Consider the following 18,104-nt stretch of genomic DNA (forward strand, 5'->3'; position numbering starts at 1 on the left):
GTTTTAGAACACACAGACTGGAGAGGACAGGTATTCTTGAGGTATTGCAGGGCTGTCTTTTTAGGGAACATCTAGGCTCTTCATTAACCTCGGCTGGAATATCAGCACCAAAAATCTTCCTCTAAAAGCTGGCTGGAAAGTATTTTTGCAAAATAATTTTTTGAATCCTAATATCTTGTGTAGTCTGGCTCCTTCCTTTTAACCCAATGAAAGTATGAAGAGACTAAGTTTGTCCCCAGGAAAGAAGTGCCAGTGGATTATAGGTGGTAGAAAATGTTGGTATTTCACTGACCACTGTAAAGCCATCTTGTTTTAAACTGTCTAAAGCAGTGATTCTCTCAATATCAAGGAGTTTCAGAATCACCTGAGAGGCTTACACCTTTTCAGTCTACACCCTTTTTCTCTCTTCCTCCCACTGTTACCTTTCACAGGCTTCTCGAGTGTTCATTATCTCCCTCCTCCCCCCATACTGTCTGTGAGTGACTTTTCCTGGTCCAGGAATCACTGAGCTAAGGTGTTAAAGCTTGGCCAGTTACGTTGCCTTACGCACAGTTTTAGTACAGAATGTTTAAATTATTGCAAATACCTATATATTTTGCATAAAGTTTCAACGGTTCAAATTAGTGATTGTTTTTCCCTAGCAGTGTTACAAAACTAAATGATCATCCATATGATATCTTACTGTACACTTGAATTTTAAATCAGTCAATCAAGTAATTATTGTATGGGATTTTTGCCATAAAGTATCTGTATCACTAAGAAACAATGTATCCCCTTGCTGAATATTCAGAGATCCAAAAGGAAGGGTTAACTTCTTTTGGCTGTTGAGTTTGAGGCTTTCCCTTGCTTAATTATTGCAGTGATTGGTGCTGAATTATTCTCAAATAATGTTCTTGTGGTGAGACAGGATTTCTAGCCTCACACATTAGAATTGTTTCCTTCTCTAGTCCTTCTGATAGTCATATTCTTATACCTCTTCAAATATTTCCAGAGACTGAAAGTGATAAACAGTGATGTTTGCAAATATTTGCAATTAAAATCTTTGCACAATACCCCAATTGATTTCCAATTGAACTAGTGATAAACCACATCTTCTCTGTGTATGTACTTCTCCACATTCTCCTACAGACCAGTGAACTGAAGGTTCATTTGCTATTCAAAATGGAGAGACAATCAATAGGAAAAAAATAAAAGCTTAACAAAGAACATTCTAGGTAGTGCTGATAATCTGAAAATAATTCTAGAATGCTCTGGGGGAGGGGTTAGGTCCAATAGTATGTATGTCATTTGGAGAAGCTCTCCAGGATCTAGATATTTAAAAATAAATGGAAAGAGAAAGAAACCAACCATTTATTAATTTATCAGACAACTAGTGTGCTAAGTGATTTACAGAAGGCTTCATTTCATCCTCTTGAGAGGATAAATTTTGTGGGGCACCAGGCTGTCTCAGTCAGAAGACCACACTACTCTTGATTTGGGGTCATGAGTTTGAGCCCCACATTGGGAATAGACATTACTAAAAAAAAAATTAACTTTAAAAAATTTTAAAGAGTTGCTTGCATATTTTGCCACTAGGTAAGAGGGTACGAGGACAGATTTATAAATGAGAAGACTAAGGCTCAGGGAGATTAAATAATTTACCCTGGGTCACACAGATAGCAGGGTTTTATTTGATTCTAATGTTCTTTTCAGTAGGCTAGTCTTATAATATCTTCCACTCAGTAGTTTATATCTAGGTAGTTTAACTGAGAGATGAATATGTATCTAAATTCAAAAACACTAGAAATCAATATTATGTTCCCTTTTGTTATACTCAGTATCTTAATACGGTTGAAATTCTCTGATGGATGAGGTTTCCTGCTTGTGTGAAACAGAATGTTGTGCACTGGAATTAGCAAATGATAGTTTTGTTGACAGAGTTTTTTTTTAGGTGTTTAAGTAGGCAGCAGAGAAGGGATAACTTAGCTATTTTTGAATATGTAATTTTTAAATTGCAGATTAAATAGTACATCCCTGAGAAGTCCCTCGCCATTCAGGAAATACAGAACTTTTTACTTAGATAAGCAGCAATGTTCATCAATTCAAATGATCAATTTACATCAGTTTCAAAAGAAGCTTACTTTAAAAAATCCATTCTTCTATTTCACTGAATTTTTTTCCCTAGGGGAAAGTGGGATAAAATGCAGTGAAAGGTACTGTTATTATTATTCCTGTTTTATAGACGAGGAAACTGAGGCACAGAGCAGTTAAGGCATTTGCTCAAGTTCACACAGCTGGTAGCAGAGCTGGAATTCAAACTCGAGCGTCTGCCCACAGAGCCATTCTCACTCACCACTAAACACCACTCCCTCTTTAGTATTTGAAAACCTTAAACTTGGTATCAGCAGACATGTGTGAATTTGTTTTGCTTATGTGGTTTCTGGAATGACATTTGATTTCATGTTACATTTCCATTTTGATTATTTGACCATCAGCTTGGACAAGGCAACTTTGTTATTCTTATTATTTAAGGCTTCTTATTAAGAACGTGCTTCAGTGGGAAGCTAGATGTTGTGTGACAGGCCCATCTCAGTTCCCACATGATTAGTTCTTCATAAGCTCCCTCTTGTTTCCTGTTAGAGTCTGTCCTTGTAGAGATTGAGGTTGGAAGTTGATTTTATAACACAAAGATTTATAAAAGTTCTCAAGTTCTCTCACCATTAGGTCTACAGGAAGGAATGAGTTTGAAAACCCAATGGAAGCCAAGCTGAAAGGCTCTGAGACAGTTGTTCAGCAGAGCTTAGAATATTTTTTTAATAATAATCATGCCATCAGTAACCATATATACATTAACGAGTGCATAATCTTTTAGGATTTGTAAAAATCTGTGCTCCTGCTACCAAGATTCCTGTTCCCGTTTTATCTAGAATGTAGATCTAGAACATAGATCAAATCCAAAGAAAATTCCATTATGTAAAATAATAGTACCCTTTTTTCCTTATGAAAGGTAAATAACAGTACGTAACTTCTCAAAGCAGGGGTCACCACAGAACTGCTCTACCATGGTGAGACTGAAGAAGGAGAAACTTTTGAGGCTGTTGATATTAATAAAATTTTCGAAAATCACTGATTTGAATTGATTTACCATGTGCTGGCACTGAGCCAAGCACTTTGTAAACATACCCTCATTTCATCCTCACTGTTTTTATACACATTTAACAAATTGAAAACTCACGTTTGGAGAAGTTGGGCAGCTTGCTGAAGTTACACAGCTGGAATTAGACTCTAGGTGTGTGGGACTCCAGAGGCTAAACTCCCCTCTTTCCCATTTGACCATCTCTCATTGGGTGCATTATGTAATAAGCTCCACATCATTGTAGCATAGAATATCAGAGTTGCTGAACTATAGAATTCTCAAGCCTGACAGCTTACCGATGAGGAAACCGGGTTCCAGGGAGGTTAAGACTCAAGGTCACACAGCTCGTCAAGAGCAGTCAGTCTTCCTCACTGTTCATTATGTATCTTCTATTATGCTGAAATTGCTTGACTCACAGTCATGAAAATTCTGGGCAGATAAACCTTTTCTAGGGTAGGGATAAGAAGAAGAAAATAGGCTGTCTTTTTCCGGTCTAACCTCTCTGCTTTATCTTGGGCAAAGTCAGACACAGTTGGAATGATTTCATGCCCAGGATCCCTAGAAGCATGAACACAACTTCAGAAAAAAAGCTGCCTTTCTACTCTTTAGAATGACTGAACAGGGCTCTGTGGCTTGTCCTTTCCTTTGCCCACAAAATAATTACCATTTCAGGAAAGAAACAACCCTGGAAAACCAGAGTGTGCAAAGCAGTGAAAGTTGCCTTATACCCGAAGTTCAACTTCATGCCTTTTGTGGATTTTTTTTGTTTGTTTTTTTTTTGAGCACTTGGGGTGGCCCAGTGTCAGAGCTTATAATCAGTTACTCACAGGGTGTGGCCAAAACTTCTGTAATCTCTGGCGTGGATTTAGCTCACAGATGAGACTTGGCTATTGTCGTGGTTGCCAGGCAACGTTTGGATGTTTATTTTGAGATTTGCCCACATGTTGCATCAGAGGCCAAAACTTCATGTGCTCTCCACTTCCCAGAGCAAGAAGAGCTGAGACTTCTATTTTTATCTTAAGTCTCAGTGTCCCTTTTAATATATTTCGTGAATGTACAGTTGAGAAGGAATCCCCGTTTCCCCCAGGTAGTGTTCAGATTGCCTCATTTTGCAGTACTCGACTTCATTTCGCCTACTGCAGTTTCAGGACCGAGTATCTCTTCCCACCTCTAAGGCTTGCTCAAGCTGTTTTGCTCACCTGGAATGACTGTCCCGTCTCAGCCTCTATCTCGTTTTTTTTTTAAATCCAAGTATTTTAATTTTTGGAGAAAGAGGAGTCCACTTGTTACAGCAAAGTTCATGGCCATCACTGTCCTGTCTGTGCTCGAATCCAAGCCCTTCTTAACTGTGAAATCTTAGATAAGTTACTTAACTTCTCTGAGCCTAAGTTTCCTCATTTATACAATGCAGACAATAATGGTTACCTCCTAGGATTTTTTGAAGATACACTGAAATCAGATATGCAAAGCACCTGTCACTGTCTCCGTTTCCGGCACATGGGAGATTGTGTAGATAATAGTTTTATTCTCTCCTGTGAAGCCTTTCCTAACCATCTTCCAAACACACGTCTCAGAAGTTTTCTCCCTCTTCTCATCTCTTGTAACATCACGTTGTACTTAAGATCCTATCACAATCAACCTTATCTCGTATTATGTACACACTGGGGTGTAAGTGGGTGCCTTAAGTAGGTCTTCTGGAACAAAGTAGATCTGTGTGTTCTCCCCCCAGAGAGATGGCTCCACTTCATTCCTAGATGATTCATTGTTTATGTTTCATTGGAATCATGTTTTGTGTCACAATTAAACACGTTCTTTGTTAGGTGACTGTATTGGAGGCCTCCTTAAGAACATCATTATTACGCTAAATAATTAAAGGCATGGGAAGAATGTATGTCATGGTGTGACAGCATGGCGAACAATGGACAGACTTAAACCTCTGAATATTCATCCTGAAGTGAATAATCGGGTCATTACAGAAAGAAAAATGTAAACCTGGGTCCATAAATGGTGTTTCTGAGGAATGTCCGTGCTTTCCTCAGAAAGCCCCTCTTCTGGCCATCGTTTGTTCCAGGTGTTGTAGAGGAAGTGGCTTAGGGCTGTTTTTGTGTGTATATATGTGTTTTTTAAAGGTGTACAACTCCCTTTGGAAGATAGTAGTGATGGAAATGACTAGATATTTGAATTATGTTTTTCTAACCAGTTTTCTGGCTTGTGCTTTGAATAAAATTTCTGATGATGGAGTAAAACTTATGTAAGATTGGTTTTGAGCCATCAGATAATACTCTTGTGTTTATTCATGCACAAATTCATAATTTATTTAACAAATACTTGTTAGGCAACTGCTGTTGCCAGGCTCTGGGGATGTGCAGCAACTGAGACAGGCATGGCCCCTGACCTTGTGGAGTTCAGGTTCAGGTCTGTCTTATAAGTTCGTGACGAAAGAACTTCTTTATAAAAAATCCATCATTTTCTTTCTTTCATTATTTGAGATTGTTATTAAAAATAATCTTATCTATTCAGTAACAGATGATTTGGTTTTCTTATGTGCATCTAGCAGCACTAGTTTTAAAAGTTAAAAATCATTTATTTAGAAAATGTTTAATATTTATTTTGTGTTTTGCCCAAATTGCCCTAATATTTGGTATCTAACTTGACCCTCATAATAACGCTGTAGGGTGCATGGTATTCCCTTATGGGAAACTAGATGCTTAACAGGTTTAATGGGCTTGCTGGTGGAGTCAGGGCCACTGAGAAGCCAGAAGATTGAAACTTAAGTATTCTAATATATTAATTATGTTCCCAATTCTAGCTTAAAAAAGAGAGGTATTAAACGATATTTTTGGGCCTCCAGGGCAGCCTAGTTGGTTGAGTCCCGCTCTTGATTTTAGCTTAGGTCATGATCTCAGGGTTCTGAGATTGAGTCTTGTGTTGGGCTCAGCAGGGAGTTGGCTTGAGATTCTTTCCTTCTGCCCCTCCCGCTGCTCCTGGTCAAGGTCACTCTCTTCCTAAAACAAGTTAGTCTTTAGAAACAAAACCTATATCTTTGTTAAAATGAAACTTTAATTGATGATTGGAAAATGGAAACAAAGATTGGAATCAATAATGATTTATTTCAGTAATCACTACACCCAATATGTAAGCTTGAACCCAGGACCCGAGATCAAGAGTTGCAAGCTCTTCTGACTGAGCTGGCCAGGCACCTCTCAACAGTGATTTTTTTTTTTTTTTTTTTTTTTTAGCTCCTCTCTGCTACTATGTACTTAGCACTGTAGTAGACATTGTGGGGAGCAGAAATGACCCCTGTCTCATGATCGTTTTATAGCTTCACTGATAACAAGTGACATGTACTTAGAAATGAGCGCAGGAGGGGCGCCTGGGTAGCGCAGTCGTTAAAGCGTCTGCCTTCGGCTCAGGGCGTGATCCTGGCGTTCTGGGATCGAGTCCCACATCAGGCTCCTCCGCTGTGAGCCTGCTTCTTCCTCTCCCACTCCGCCTGCTGTGTTCCCTCTCTCGCTGGCTGTCTCTCTGTCACATAAATAAATAAAAATCTTTAAAAAAATTAAAAAAAAAAAAAGAAAAGAAATGAGCGCAGGAACCCTCAACACAGCAGGTGAGGAAGTGTCCAGGTGAGAAGTACAAACATGTTTAGGGGTTGAGAAAGTAACATGAGCTAAAGCAGATTCAGGTGTTGTATCTTGAGCTAAATCCTCAAGGGTAGGGATGGGTGGGGCCTGAGCAGGGAAAAGCCTTCCTAGGCAGTAGGAAGAGCAAGATGAGAGGCCCAGGGAAGGAATGGAGCATGATGGCCATGGTGGTGGTAATAACTAGCGTTTGCCCCTTGCTTACCATTTGCCAAACAATGTTATTACTAGTTCATGTACATTAACTGACTTATTCTTAAGCCATATGGGGTGAGAATTATTACTGTTCCCATTTCATAGGTGAGGACACTGAGGTGCAGTAACTTATTTGAGGTTGCACATGAATTCACCGTCAGCTGAAATTCCACCAGACGTTCTTGAGCCCAGAGCCCCCCTCACACTCTTAACCAGTGAGTCATGCTGCCTGATGAGTTGCCTGTGAAACAGGAAGGACACCATCCTAGCTGGAGGGAAGACGTGGTATGGGTCATAGTGAGAGATAGAGTGGAGTAAGTAGGTTAGGCCAAGTAGTGAAGAGTCTAAAGTTCGGGCAGAAGATGTTGGACTTTATCTAGGACACAGTGTGAAACTTGGGAGCTTACTCTTTCATCACAGTGAGAATATGCTACACACTTTTTCAGATAAAGTAGGCAGCCGTAGAAAGAAATGGAAGCTAGAGAATGGGGTAGGTCGGGGGGGTGGGGGAGAACAAGGCATGGAAACTATTAGACGGCCTTGATGTAATCCGGGTGTGGGAGGTACGTGATTAGAATAGGAGTGTGGGTGGCAATAGAAATGACAAGGACGGAATGGTGATGAGGACTGGAAGCAGCCCTGGACCCGAACCCAGGGGATTCAGGGCCAGATGACTTCCCTCCGTTGTGTCATGTGGCTCTTACGGCAACTCCAGAGGCAGGTGGTTTTACTCCCATTTTACAGCTGCGGGAATGGAGGCTGCAGGAGGTTAATGTGGATTAGGAAGCGCTGGAGCAGGGAGTGAAACCTGCATCTGTCTTTCTCGATATCCTCATTTTAGGCAAAATAATGTGGTCTGGTGATTAAGTAGGGCTCCCGGAAAGGTATAGAGGATTGTTCACATAATGAATGGTAAAGTCCTGGGAGAAATCAGCTTTCTGAGGGAGCAACAGTGTAAGAAGGCGGAGGGCTAGTGACTGAGGTTGAAACACAGGGAAGAATGGAGCAATCAGAAGAGGCTTCCAGAAGGAAACGGGTTCAGAGAGCGGGGGAGAGAGGTCGGAGTTGCTCTGGCATAGCAGCCCTGAGGCAGAAGACGGTCAGGGATTCAAAATGGAACTGTGGGTGGGTCAGCAGGTGGAAGAGGCATGTGCGTACGTGTGGCAGGTGTTCTAGTAAGGCTCCACAGCAGAGGCAGCCGGATGTGGGAAGGGTGATTCGTGCTGCGGTGGGAGGACCTGGGGATGCTGCCCGGGAGGGGTGGGGACAGGAAGATGGGTTGGGCTCAGGAGCACCGGTTGACTCATCTGCTGGCCCGCTGTGTGTACCACGCCAGCCAGGGCTGGGAAGAGAGCAAGGTGAGGTCTAATGACGTGAGGGAAGGTAAGGAGGACTCTGTCAAGCCAGCTGACAGCACCTGCCAAGAACTGAAAGTCTTCTGGCACCCCCAGGCAAGGGAGGGGACTCTGTTTTTGTGGTAGACCGAGAACTAAGGAGCTGAGGAAGTGATTTTTTTTTCATCAGCCGGATTTAATGGCAGTGGAATGGATGAGAAAACCCTCTAGGACCCAGACCCTCCTAAGGGATCCCTTAATTTGCCCAGTCCAGCCCATTCAACAGCAGCTGTGCGTGAGCTCACAACCGTCTGCAGTCACATCCAGCTCCACACGATGCTTGAGGTTGGTCCTTACTAGACAGCGTGCAGAATCAAGGAAAAGCCATGGACAGAAACCTGCCATGGGTAAGAATGGGGTCAGCCGATGAGTGGACCCAACAGGTGGCTCTTCTAAAGGGACGCCCTCTAGTGGAGGAGCAATTCCTGAGGCAGTGACACGGATACCTGACTGTAGAAAGTGCTGGAAGTGGACACAGAAGATGCCCATCGGGACAGCTCGCGGTGGTTGTAATGCTGGAAGTTAATGCGAGGGCTGGGAGCTAGCGAGATACACCTGAAAGGAAGGGTATGCAGGGTTTGGGTATTCTGTGAAGAAAAGCAAACCAGTAACACTTGTGTGAATAAAATAGCAAGGGAGCGACGAGTGAGGTGTGCTCTGAGAAAGGGGTGGCTGGCTGCTTGGAGCTGCTGTTCTGCATTGGGAGATGGGGAAGGATTAGAGCGGGGGCGGGCGGTCTTTAAAGGCAAGAGAAAGGATTTCTGTGTGATGCAGTGGGCAGCAGGCGTCCCCACTGGTTCTAATTTAGATGTGGGTGAGCGTGCCAGGCAGGAAGACTAATCTGTCCGAAATGGGTAAGAGGGCTAAAAGGCTGGACTTCAGGAGCCGTTTGCAAAAAATGTGAAAAAGGGAAGCGGTTTCTTTTTTTGTTTGGTTGGTGAAAGTTTTTATTTAAATTCCGATTAGTTAACATGTAGTGTACTTTTGGTTTCAGGAGTAAAACGTAGTGATTCATCACTAACGTAATAGGTCGGGCTCATCACAAGTGCCCTCCTTAAAACCCATCACCTATTTAACTCACGCCCCCACCTCCTCTCTAGCAACCCTCAGTTTGTTCTCTGTAGGTAAGCGTCTGTTTTATGGTATGTTTTCTGGTTTTATGGTTTACCCCTTGTAGTCATCCATTTTCTTTCTTAAATTCTGCATATGAGTGAAATCATGTGGTATTTGTCTTTCTCTGACGTATTTCACTTAGCGTAATACCTCTAGTTTCATCCACATCGTTGCAAATGGCAAGATTTCATTCTTTTGATGGCTGAGTAATATTCCATTGTGTATGTATACCACTCTTCTTTATCCATTCATCAGCTGATGGGCATCTGAAGGAAAGCAGCTTCTATTTTCCAAGGGTCTTAAAAGCATACCATCTTCCCTTCCTATCTGTAAGTGTTTACTGCAGTAAATTTCCAAATTTCTGACTGTAGCAAGTAAACAGATCTGAAGAGATTTTGTTAAATAATGTCATATTGATTAAGTACAGGATTAAATCTTTTTTTCTAGGTTGCAGTTACTCTCTCATCAGCATTGGTTTATTTTAATGCAACTTGACAGTACAGCAAGATTATTTGAGGTGGTCCTGAAGCTTAGAACTCAAACATTTGTCGCATAGGATTCTTTTCCAACCTCTGTTAGAGCACTTCATTTGTAACATAAACCTGCTGCTGGTTTATCTTTCCGGACTCCGAACTCTTTCAAGGCAGAGCTGGTGTCTTCTTCACCGTGTATGCTCAGCGGCCAGCTCATTGCTTTTAAAATAGCAATTGTCGAATGCGTGGGTGGAGTATGATTATAATGTACTTTTTCTCTGTTCTTTGTTACCCTGATACATGTTTTAATTTAAGTTTATAAATGACTAATAATACTCTAGATGTGAAGAGATTTGCGCGGGTCATTTGAGAGGGAGTATTGTTATCACACTTCACTCCGATGGACACACTAATCCCACGGAGACAGTTTGGTATTATGAGCTCTGATGGCTGTGCTTTGAAATTGTCTGCCCCTTGACGTTAACCGGACTGCCTGGGTGGTAGGTCCTGCAGCAGAGAGTCATTGAGGTAGAAGTCAGGTGGCCTAGGTCCCAGCCCCGGCACGTTCGGGTCAGAGCACTCCCCACCCCCCGCCCTCAGCCTTTGCCTGGGTGATGCCCCCTCATCCTTGACTCTCCACGTCACTTCCTCAGCATCACCTGTCCCAACTGTGTCATGAACTAACTCTGGTTGCCAGGTCTCTGTTTACATGGGAGTCTGTGATTTTTCCTTTATAGCGCTTACCACAAGTAATTATTGCAGTGGCTATTCTATTAATGGCCTCTCTGATGAGGCTGAAAGTTCTGCAATGACAGGAACACGTCTAGCAATTTCACCACTGTGTTCCTGTCACCTGACGTAGTAACTGGCACAAACTATGTGCTGGATAAGTAAATACTTGTGGAGCCAGTGAACTGTGGAAAATTTGACAGGGCACTTAACCTCTATGAGATGGTGCTTTCTCCAACTGTTTAAAAACCTATCAGAGGTTTATCTTTGAAGTTCTTCAGTTCAAAGCTTTGTGGATAAACTCTTCAAAAAATTCTAACTATCAGTTATTCACACCCATGATTAGATATTCAAATAGTACAGAAGATTTAAAATGAAAATGTATTCAACCCCCCCCAGAGATAGCAAATATTAAAAGTTCATTGTCTTTATAAATAAAATAGAACACACCACCGGTTCTCGGGCAATTGAATGGGTTCACAATAGGGTGGGATTATTTTCCTTGTTTTCAGATCCCATGAAGTAGCTTTCCTATTTAAGTTTCAAAGTATTTAGTGGCTTTGTGATACAATAGAACTTCCATGGAGGGATCTGTGCTGAGAACAGGTGTGGCCAAGGCCTTCAGCTAAATTCCCATGATTACCTCTCCATGCTTATTCATGGCTATCCATGTAGATTTTACTGTTCTCAGGTGGGGGGGCTTTGGAAGTCTATAGGATTTGAGGATTACATCCAGCTGTTGCTTAATAAAGTAGTAAGGCAGATTGAAAACTCCAAGGCTGTATGATTTCAGGAATGTTTTAATAAACATAGAGGTTTAGAAAGAATGTTTACCTAAAGATTTGCACTTTTTAAAATGCACTTTTTAAAAAAGATTTATTTATTTTAGAGAGGGGGGAGGAGCAGAGGGAGAGAATTTCAAGCAGACTCCCTGCTGAGCCTGAGCCTGGTGGGGGTCTGATCTCACTACCCATGAGATCATGACCCTGAGATCATGACCTGAGCCCAAACCAAAAGCAGACACATAACCAACTGAGCCACCCAGGCACCCCTAAAAACCACTTTTATGTAGAGTGTTTGGTCTTTGATTTTATATAACTGAAGGGAATCATTGAAGGAATGGGCTGTGGCAAATGGGTACGTTAATTCTCACAAATTAAAAAAAATCTTAAGGAAAAATGAATATTCATGTATTTGTCTATTAATTTGATGGGAAAATCTACCTTGGTACATCTTCTCCCTCTTTATCCCAAAGAGAATGTGAGAGAGACAGCGCCATGCCTGCTGCAGTGACCAGGTTTGGTATATTTCGGAGTGAGGGGGTGCCCTATTGGTGCCTAGGAGTGCTCAGGAATAAAGTTCATATGGTTTGTTTGAAAAATCAATACACTGGAGTGCCTGGGTGGCTCAGTCGGTTGGGTGTCTGCCTTTGGCTCAGGTCATGATCCCAGGGTCCTGGGATCGAACCCCACATCAGGTTCCCTGCTCAGCGGGAGCCTGCTTCTCCCACTCGTGCTGTCTCTCACTGTCTCTGTCACTATCTTTGTCTCTCTCTGTCTCTCAAATAAATAAAATCTTAAAAAAAAGGAAGAAAAATCAATATACTAAAACTTTGGGCTTTTGATCTATAAATTGTAGTAATTGACTCATAGCACCAGAACGTTCTACGTTAAGTAGGTCTGTGGGGAAGGTGATTTTGTTCCTGGGCCATGAGTTACAGTAGGTTCATACAATCACCTTGAGTGGTAGTGTGTTGGGGTGGGGGAGCTGGGGGACCAGCCGGGATGGGCTCATGCTGTCCTGGGACTTAGCCTCTGAAATGGCTCGGGGCCAGACGTCAGAGACAGGTTCTGGGTATTATTGGCAGGGCAGCAGCTGTCTACTGACAGCAGGTTACTTAAGAAGGCAACTTACACCAGATGGAATCCCTAAGCTCTAAAACCTAACAGACTCAAATATTAAAGAGGTTTAAATGAGCCTAGGTTGGAATTCCCAAAGGTAGTGATTGATTTATTATTAACCAGGGTGATGTACTAGGATAGCAGTCAGTACCATGCAAGTATCCATATGCACATCCCACTACTTGGGTGATTAGATTGCAGGGACTAATTCTGCTGCCCACTTGCTTCCCTAGGAATGGTGTATCTTGAAACTTCAGTTACCATTCATCACCTCTTGCCCTCCAGGAGAGGCCTGGATGAGATAGATAATATAGCAGTATCCCCTTTGCAACCCCACTCCCACCTTCTCTTCCTTATGTGACACTGGAAGGACAGTTCTTGATCCTTCTGAGTCTGTTTTGCAGCACTACGTCCTACGCCTTCTGTCTTGTGTAATATCTTAGGAATAATGCATTAGTAATTTAATAAACACCTACAAAATGCTGGATATATTATCTCAAATACTTAAAATTCTGCAAAAGAGACATTATTGGCCTCATTTTATATAGCTGGGAAACTAAGGCTGAAAGTCACAGAGCTTGTAATTGGCAGAGCTTGCATTTGAACAAAATCTTGTCAATTTTTAAAGTCTGTGTTCTTTTGGAAAGTAATACGGACAATAATTAAAATATTTACTGAGCACTTATGTACCAGGTAGTAAGAAACTTCCAAGATGGTTATCTACTAAAGAAAAATTGAGAAAGGGGAAACTGAAGATCAGAAAATGGCCCAAGATTATTTAATAAGTAGTATGTTCAGAATTTGAACCCATTTGATCTGGTTGTAAAGGCTTTTGGCCGCTGGGCAATATCACCTACTGGGGTTTTGTGGGAGTTGTCCTCTAGAAGAGGGAAAACCAACGTAAAGAGCAAGTATGGTTAAGAGGCGTGGAAAGAGGGGCTCCTGGGTGGCACAGCGCTTAAGCGTCTGCCTTCGGCTCAGGGCGTGATCCCGGCGTTATGGGATCGAGCCCCACATCGGGCTCCTCCTCTATGAGCCTGCTTCTTCCTCTCCCACTCCCCCTGCTTGTGTTCCCTCTCTCGCTGGCTGTCTCTCTGTAGAATAAATAAATAAAATCTTAAAAAAAAAAAAAAAAAAAAGAGGCGTGGAAAGACAAAGTATTTGTAGGTTAACCAAAATCGGACTTTCTGTTTCTTTACTTTCTAGGCGTCAGTTCCTTCTGCTTCCACCAGCAAGTCTTCCAGTATGAATCCCACGGAAACCAAGGTATGAAGAAGGGTCTTCCCGGGTGTACTTGGGTGAATGCCTTGAAATGATTGTTTTGTAAAGCAAAACAAATGTAAACTAACTGACAAAGGAGCTACGTGTCCTAACAAGCTTAAGCTACGGAAGGAAACATTTTCTTCCTAGTTTAGAGGGGTCTTTGGAAACCCACCTTTGCTTTTAATATTTGCCTCAAATATCCTCTGTACACTTATACATTGTTTCAGAATATCTAGAAAAGAGTAGTCATCTGGAGATTTTTTGGTCCTAGACGTGATGGAGTTTTTTAATGATAAGATGATCGAAGTGCCTTTCTGTGGCTCTAGTGAAGAAGATGAATTCTTAGCTTCTTATTAAAAGGTTTTATTATTCTGGCCATTTAAAATGAAATGTAAGAGAGAAAGTTGACACTAAGTTTACGCTAAGTGACAAGTGACACACAGATACTACTATTTGGGATACTTTCTTAAGTTTCTTTGTGAAATTTTAGTCCTGCAGGGCAACGTCTTATTGATAAACCTTTGAGCTTTATTTTAGATTTAGATAATTAGATTTATTCTAATTATTATTTCTTGGAATTTGAGAAGAAGAAATAAAAGAATGTTGTCTAGTGTCGTGGCCACGTAGAGTCAACCTCGTTCAGAAGAGTTACCGGAAGCTGCCCCAGCCCTCCCCCTTCCTTACCACGTCTCAGGCTGTTTATTGGGACTATTCTGGGGTCCCGAATTAAAGCAGGGATATTATTGAGATGCTCTCAACTAATTTTTATGAGACAGTATGCTTGGGTGTTTTTAAGAGCTAACCAGACTCTGTTAATAAGTTGCCCTTGTTTAAAATCGCTGACATGATTTACTTTCTGTCTTCCATATTTCTCTGCTTGTCTCGGTAGGATCCTATGCCATATTTAGTATTAGCCCTGTAATTTCATGCTGTTGAGAGATCCTATGGTCTCATGTTGAACTGTTTTTAAAGGGCATTGCAAATATCTTGAAATGTACTGTTCAAATCTCTTATAAATGTCATCTAGCATTCATCTTGTTTGAAAAGTTTTTAATCTAAAATTATTTAGTATTTTACATGAATTTTTTGTTTTCAGAATATGCATGACCTGATCCTTAATTCGTCTGTTAGTTGTCACTACTTACTTAGGCCAAGTTTAATCTTAAAATATTTTTAAAAATCTGACCTCATTCTTAATGGTAAGTCTATAGGAGAAGCATCAGCCAAAAACAAATTATCATTGAACTCAGAGTCCATGAAGAGTACAGGAAGGAGAGCCACAAATCTAGGGTTTCCTCTTTATTATTGTGGTTCTCATTTGACCCATTGCCTGACTCTAATCCTTTGCCCCTGACTCTGCTCCAGGAGTGATGCTTATGTCAGTGTGTCCTGTTTTCGGAGCAAGTGTCTGCAAACCCTTCAGCTGTTACTCAGCATTAATTGTGAAAACTCCTGGCAGTCCTACAGAACCTGAGGGGGGAGAAGAGAGAGAAGAAGGTGGGAGAAAAGAGGGAGGGACAAAACTAAGTGCCTTGATGATGAAATATCACCAATGGCTGCCTCAGGACCACTCTTGGTGTCAGCTGTCTTTTCTGGGTAGATTTCAGTTACACTGTTCTCGTTAATTAGATTCATGTGCTTCTGATGTATGGGTCATAGCATTTATACTAGCCTTCTCTTGAAGATTTTTGTGAACTTGAGCATATTTCTTCAAATATTTTGAGCTTTTAGAGAAAATATATTAGTTCAAGATAATACCTATACCAAATCCTTGTCTTGTTCTAAATCTTTCAAATAAAAGTCTACCTACTTCAAAAGGGGGGTGATATGTCTAGATCTGAGTTCTACCTCTCTTGCCCCTGGCACTGGTGGTCACATAAGCACTGCTGTGCTTAAGATGGAAAGTCAGATTATTTCTCCTAGGGTGTGACCGCTGCAAGACTGCATAGCGGGAACCATGCAGCCAGACGGCCTGCTGTGCAATCTCCTTTCCTGCCAGCCGTGGTGTTTGGAAACTCCTCTTTGCTTTGGTTTCCTTATTTGTACAGTTTGGATAATAGTACCTATTTCACAAGTCTGTGTAAGAAAACAAACACTATACGGTATTAGATAGAGCCTGTCCCCCAGCAGGCACCCCGTAGGAGCTGGCCAGTACTGGAGAGACAGTGCAGTGCAGCGCGGTGATTACACACACAGAATCCCGGCTCCACCCTGGGTGTCCTTGGGAAATTACGTAACTTCTGTGTGGCTCATTTTCTCATTCATGAAGTGGGGATGATGGTGACGATGATACCTGTCTCATAGAATTCTTGTGAGGACTCAGTGAGTTGGCACCTATGAAGTTTAGAACAGTCCCTGATACTAAGAGGTAATCGATAAGCATTGGTTATTATTGTCACTGCTGTTACGTTAAGCCCCACCACCTTCAGCAAAAATAAATTTAGGTAATGTGTTAGCGAGTACTAATAAAAATATGCCATTATAAGCTGCTTGCATGTGTGAGCGTGAATTCTTAATTGTTTTACAGAGTTCTTCCATGTAAAATCTTGATTACCAAATTACAGAGTAGAAGCTATTAATAGATCCAAACCACTACAGTACCAGCTGGCTTATTTTCCTTCTTCATCATTTAATAAATTGAATTTGCATAAACTCAAAAAAGCATAGTAGCGGATACAGAAACTAACAAATATCCAGTTTGAAAGGATCCAAAATTTAAAATTTCTTTGAAAAGATTTCTGTGGTTATGAACTTTGTTTTCTTCCCTAAACAATACATGTGTTGGTGTAACAAGGGTGCATTATGGGAGGAGCGTATGTATTTCCATGGCTGAAGCACATGACATGATGAATTAAGAGGATGTTTGGTGTTGGCTTTTTTAGATAATAGAATAAAAAATAGGAGTTTATGTTAATACCTGCAAATAGATAAAAGGGGAAAGAAATGGTGGGAAGTATTAAGCCTAATTTTTAATCTTTTACTTTGAAAATTTTAAAAATGTTTAATCTGGTTTTCATTATCTTGCCTGTACCGAGAATTCATGTATGTACTTAAGGAATTGTATTTTTTGATACAGATGACCTTGGGTTGGGTAAAACTGTGTAAAGTACTCCAGTAGAGGGCGTAAGTCACAACCAGCTGCTTCTTTTTTTTCCCCCCCCTGGGATAGAGAGCAAGTACAAGCCAGGGACGGGCATTAGGCTGCATGGTCACTGCAGAGCCTGGTGCAGGGCTGGATCCCAGGATCCTAAGATCATGACCTGAGCTGAAATCAAGAGTTGGAAGCTTAACTGACCGAGCCACCCGGGGACCCCACAACCAGCTCTTCTGAAGTATTCCTAGAAATTTAGATTATATTGTACAATAAAAATCTATACACTAGTCACAGAATTATAATACCATGTTGACAAAATTTCAGAAAACTTTTGACAACACTTGTGACGGTTGATGTGTTCATAACCAAATGTTAGAAATAAAGGTGGAAACAAATGGCCCGAGCAGCCTGGACACCGTGGAGGTGACGGAAAGGGGTCAGAAGTTACTAATGGCAATCTTGCAGATTCTTACCATTGAAAAAAAGTAAATCCAAACTGGAATATTTGCTGGAGCCTTTAGAATTTTGGTGTCTGCAGCTTCTTGTAGTTTCATACCGATGCATGGAGTAGGTGCGGTCCCTGAGTAGAAGGGGACTTGATAGAAACATTTAGCCCTATGATACGTGTTACCTATTTGATTGTCAGATAAAATAAAATCACACTTGGGGCTGTGCTCTTGTATTAGGCTATTCTTATCAGCAAACAGACGGAACGACAGCATTCTCCTAACAAGAAAAGACCCAAAAAACAGGTGATGTGGTTCATCGTACTAGGGGACGTTTCTGTTTGCTAATGGCCACTTCAGCTGCTCAGCACACACTAATAAGGACGATTTCAGATCTTCAGTAACCCTCTCACCCATCACAGACTTTCTGGTAGGCCTTCGTGACCCATCACTGATAGTCTGGCACTAAAACTAAATGTCACTGCTTTTGCAGCTCTTGGCTCTGTCACCATCCCACTGTTGCACATTGGCAGACATTTCACTCAGAGCTATGTTGTTGCCTTTGAAGGAGAAGGATTTGTATTTTATTTTGGTTATATATTAGCTACAGTGTTCATAGTAATAAATATTTACATATCTTTGATACACATTAAGGTATAAACTGCTCTCTAAAGGTAAGAGCAGAATATCCGAGTGCTTAAGTGTTTATCTAAGAGTCAAAATTCCAAGGAAAGTATAGT

The 18,104-nt window shown here is 41.3% G+C and overlaps 1 protein-coding gene across 26 annotated transcripts in view; it reads left to right on the forward strand.

The window, feature by feature from the left end:
• The window catches only part of CAST (calpastatin), a 113,217-nt gene that overhangs the window by 49,708 nt on the left and 45,405 nt on the right, over positions 1-18,104 (forward strand). For 15 of the 26 annotated variants that reach the window (XM_044383990.3, XM_048220960.2, XM_044383991.3 and 12 more), the window contains one exon: positions 13,768-13,827. In XM_044383990.3, coding sequence (XP_044239925.2) covers positions 13,768-13,827 — 60 coding nt within the window. Of the gene's footprint in view, positions 1-13,767; positions 13,828-17,604; positions 17,671-18,104 lie in introns of all 26 variants that reach the window. The other 11 variants (XM_057307234.1, XM_057307235.1, XM_026498582.4 and 8 more) reach the window with 1 other exon arrangement.

This window comes from Ursus arctos, unplaced genomic scaffold (assembly GCF_023065955.2).
Source record: "Ursus arctos isolate Adak ecotype North America unplaced genomic scaffold, UrsArc2.0 scaffold_5, whole genome shotgun sequence".
NCBI classification, from domain to species: domain Eukaryota; kingdom Metazoa; phylum Chordata; class Mammalia; order Carnivora; family Ursidae; genus Ursus; species Ursus arctos.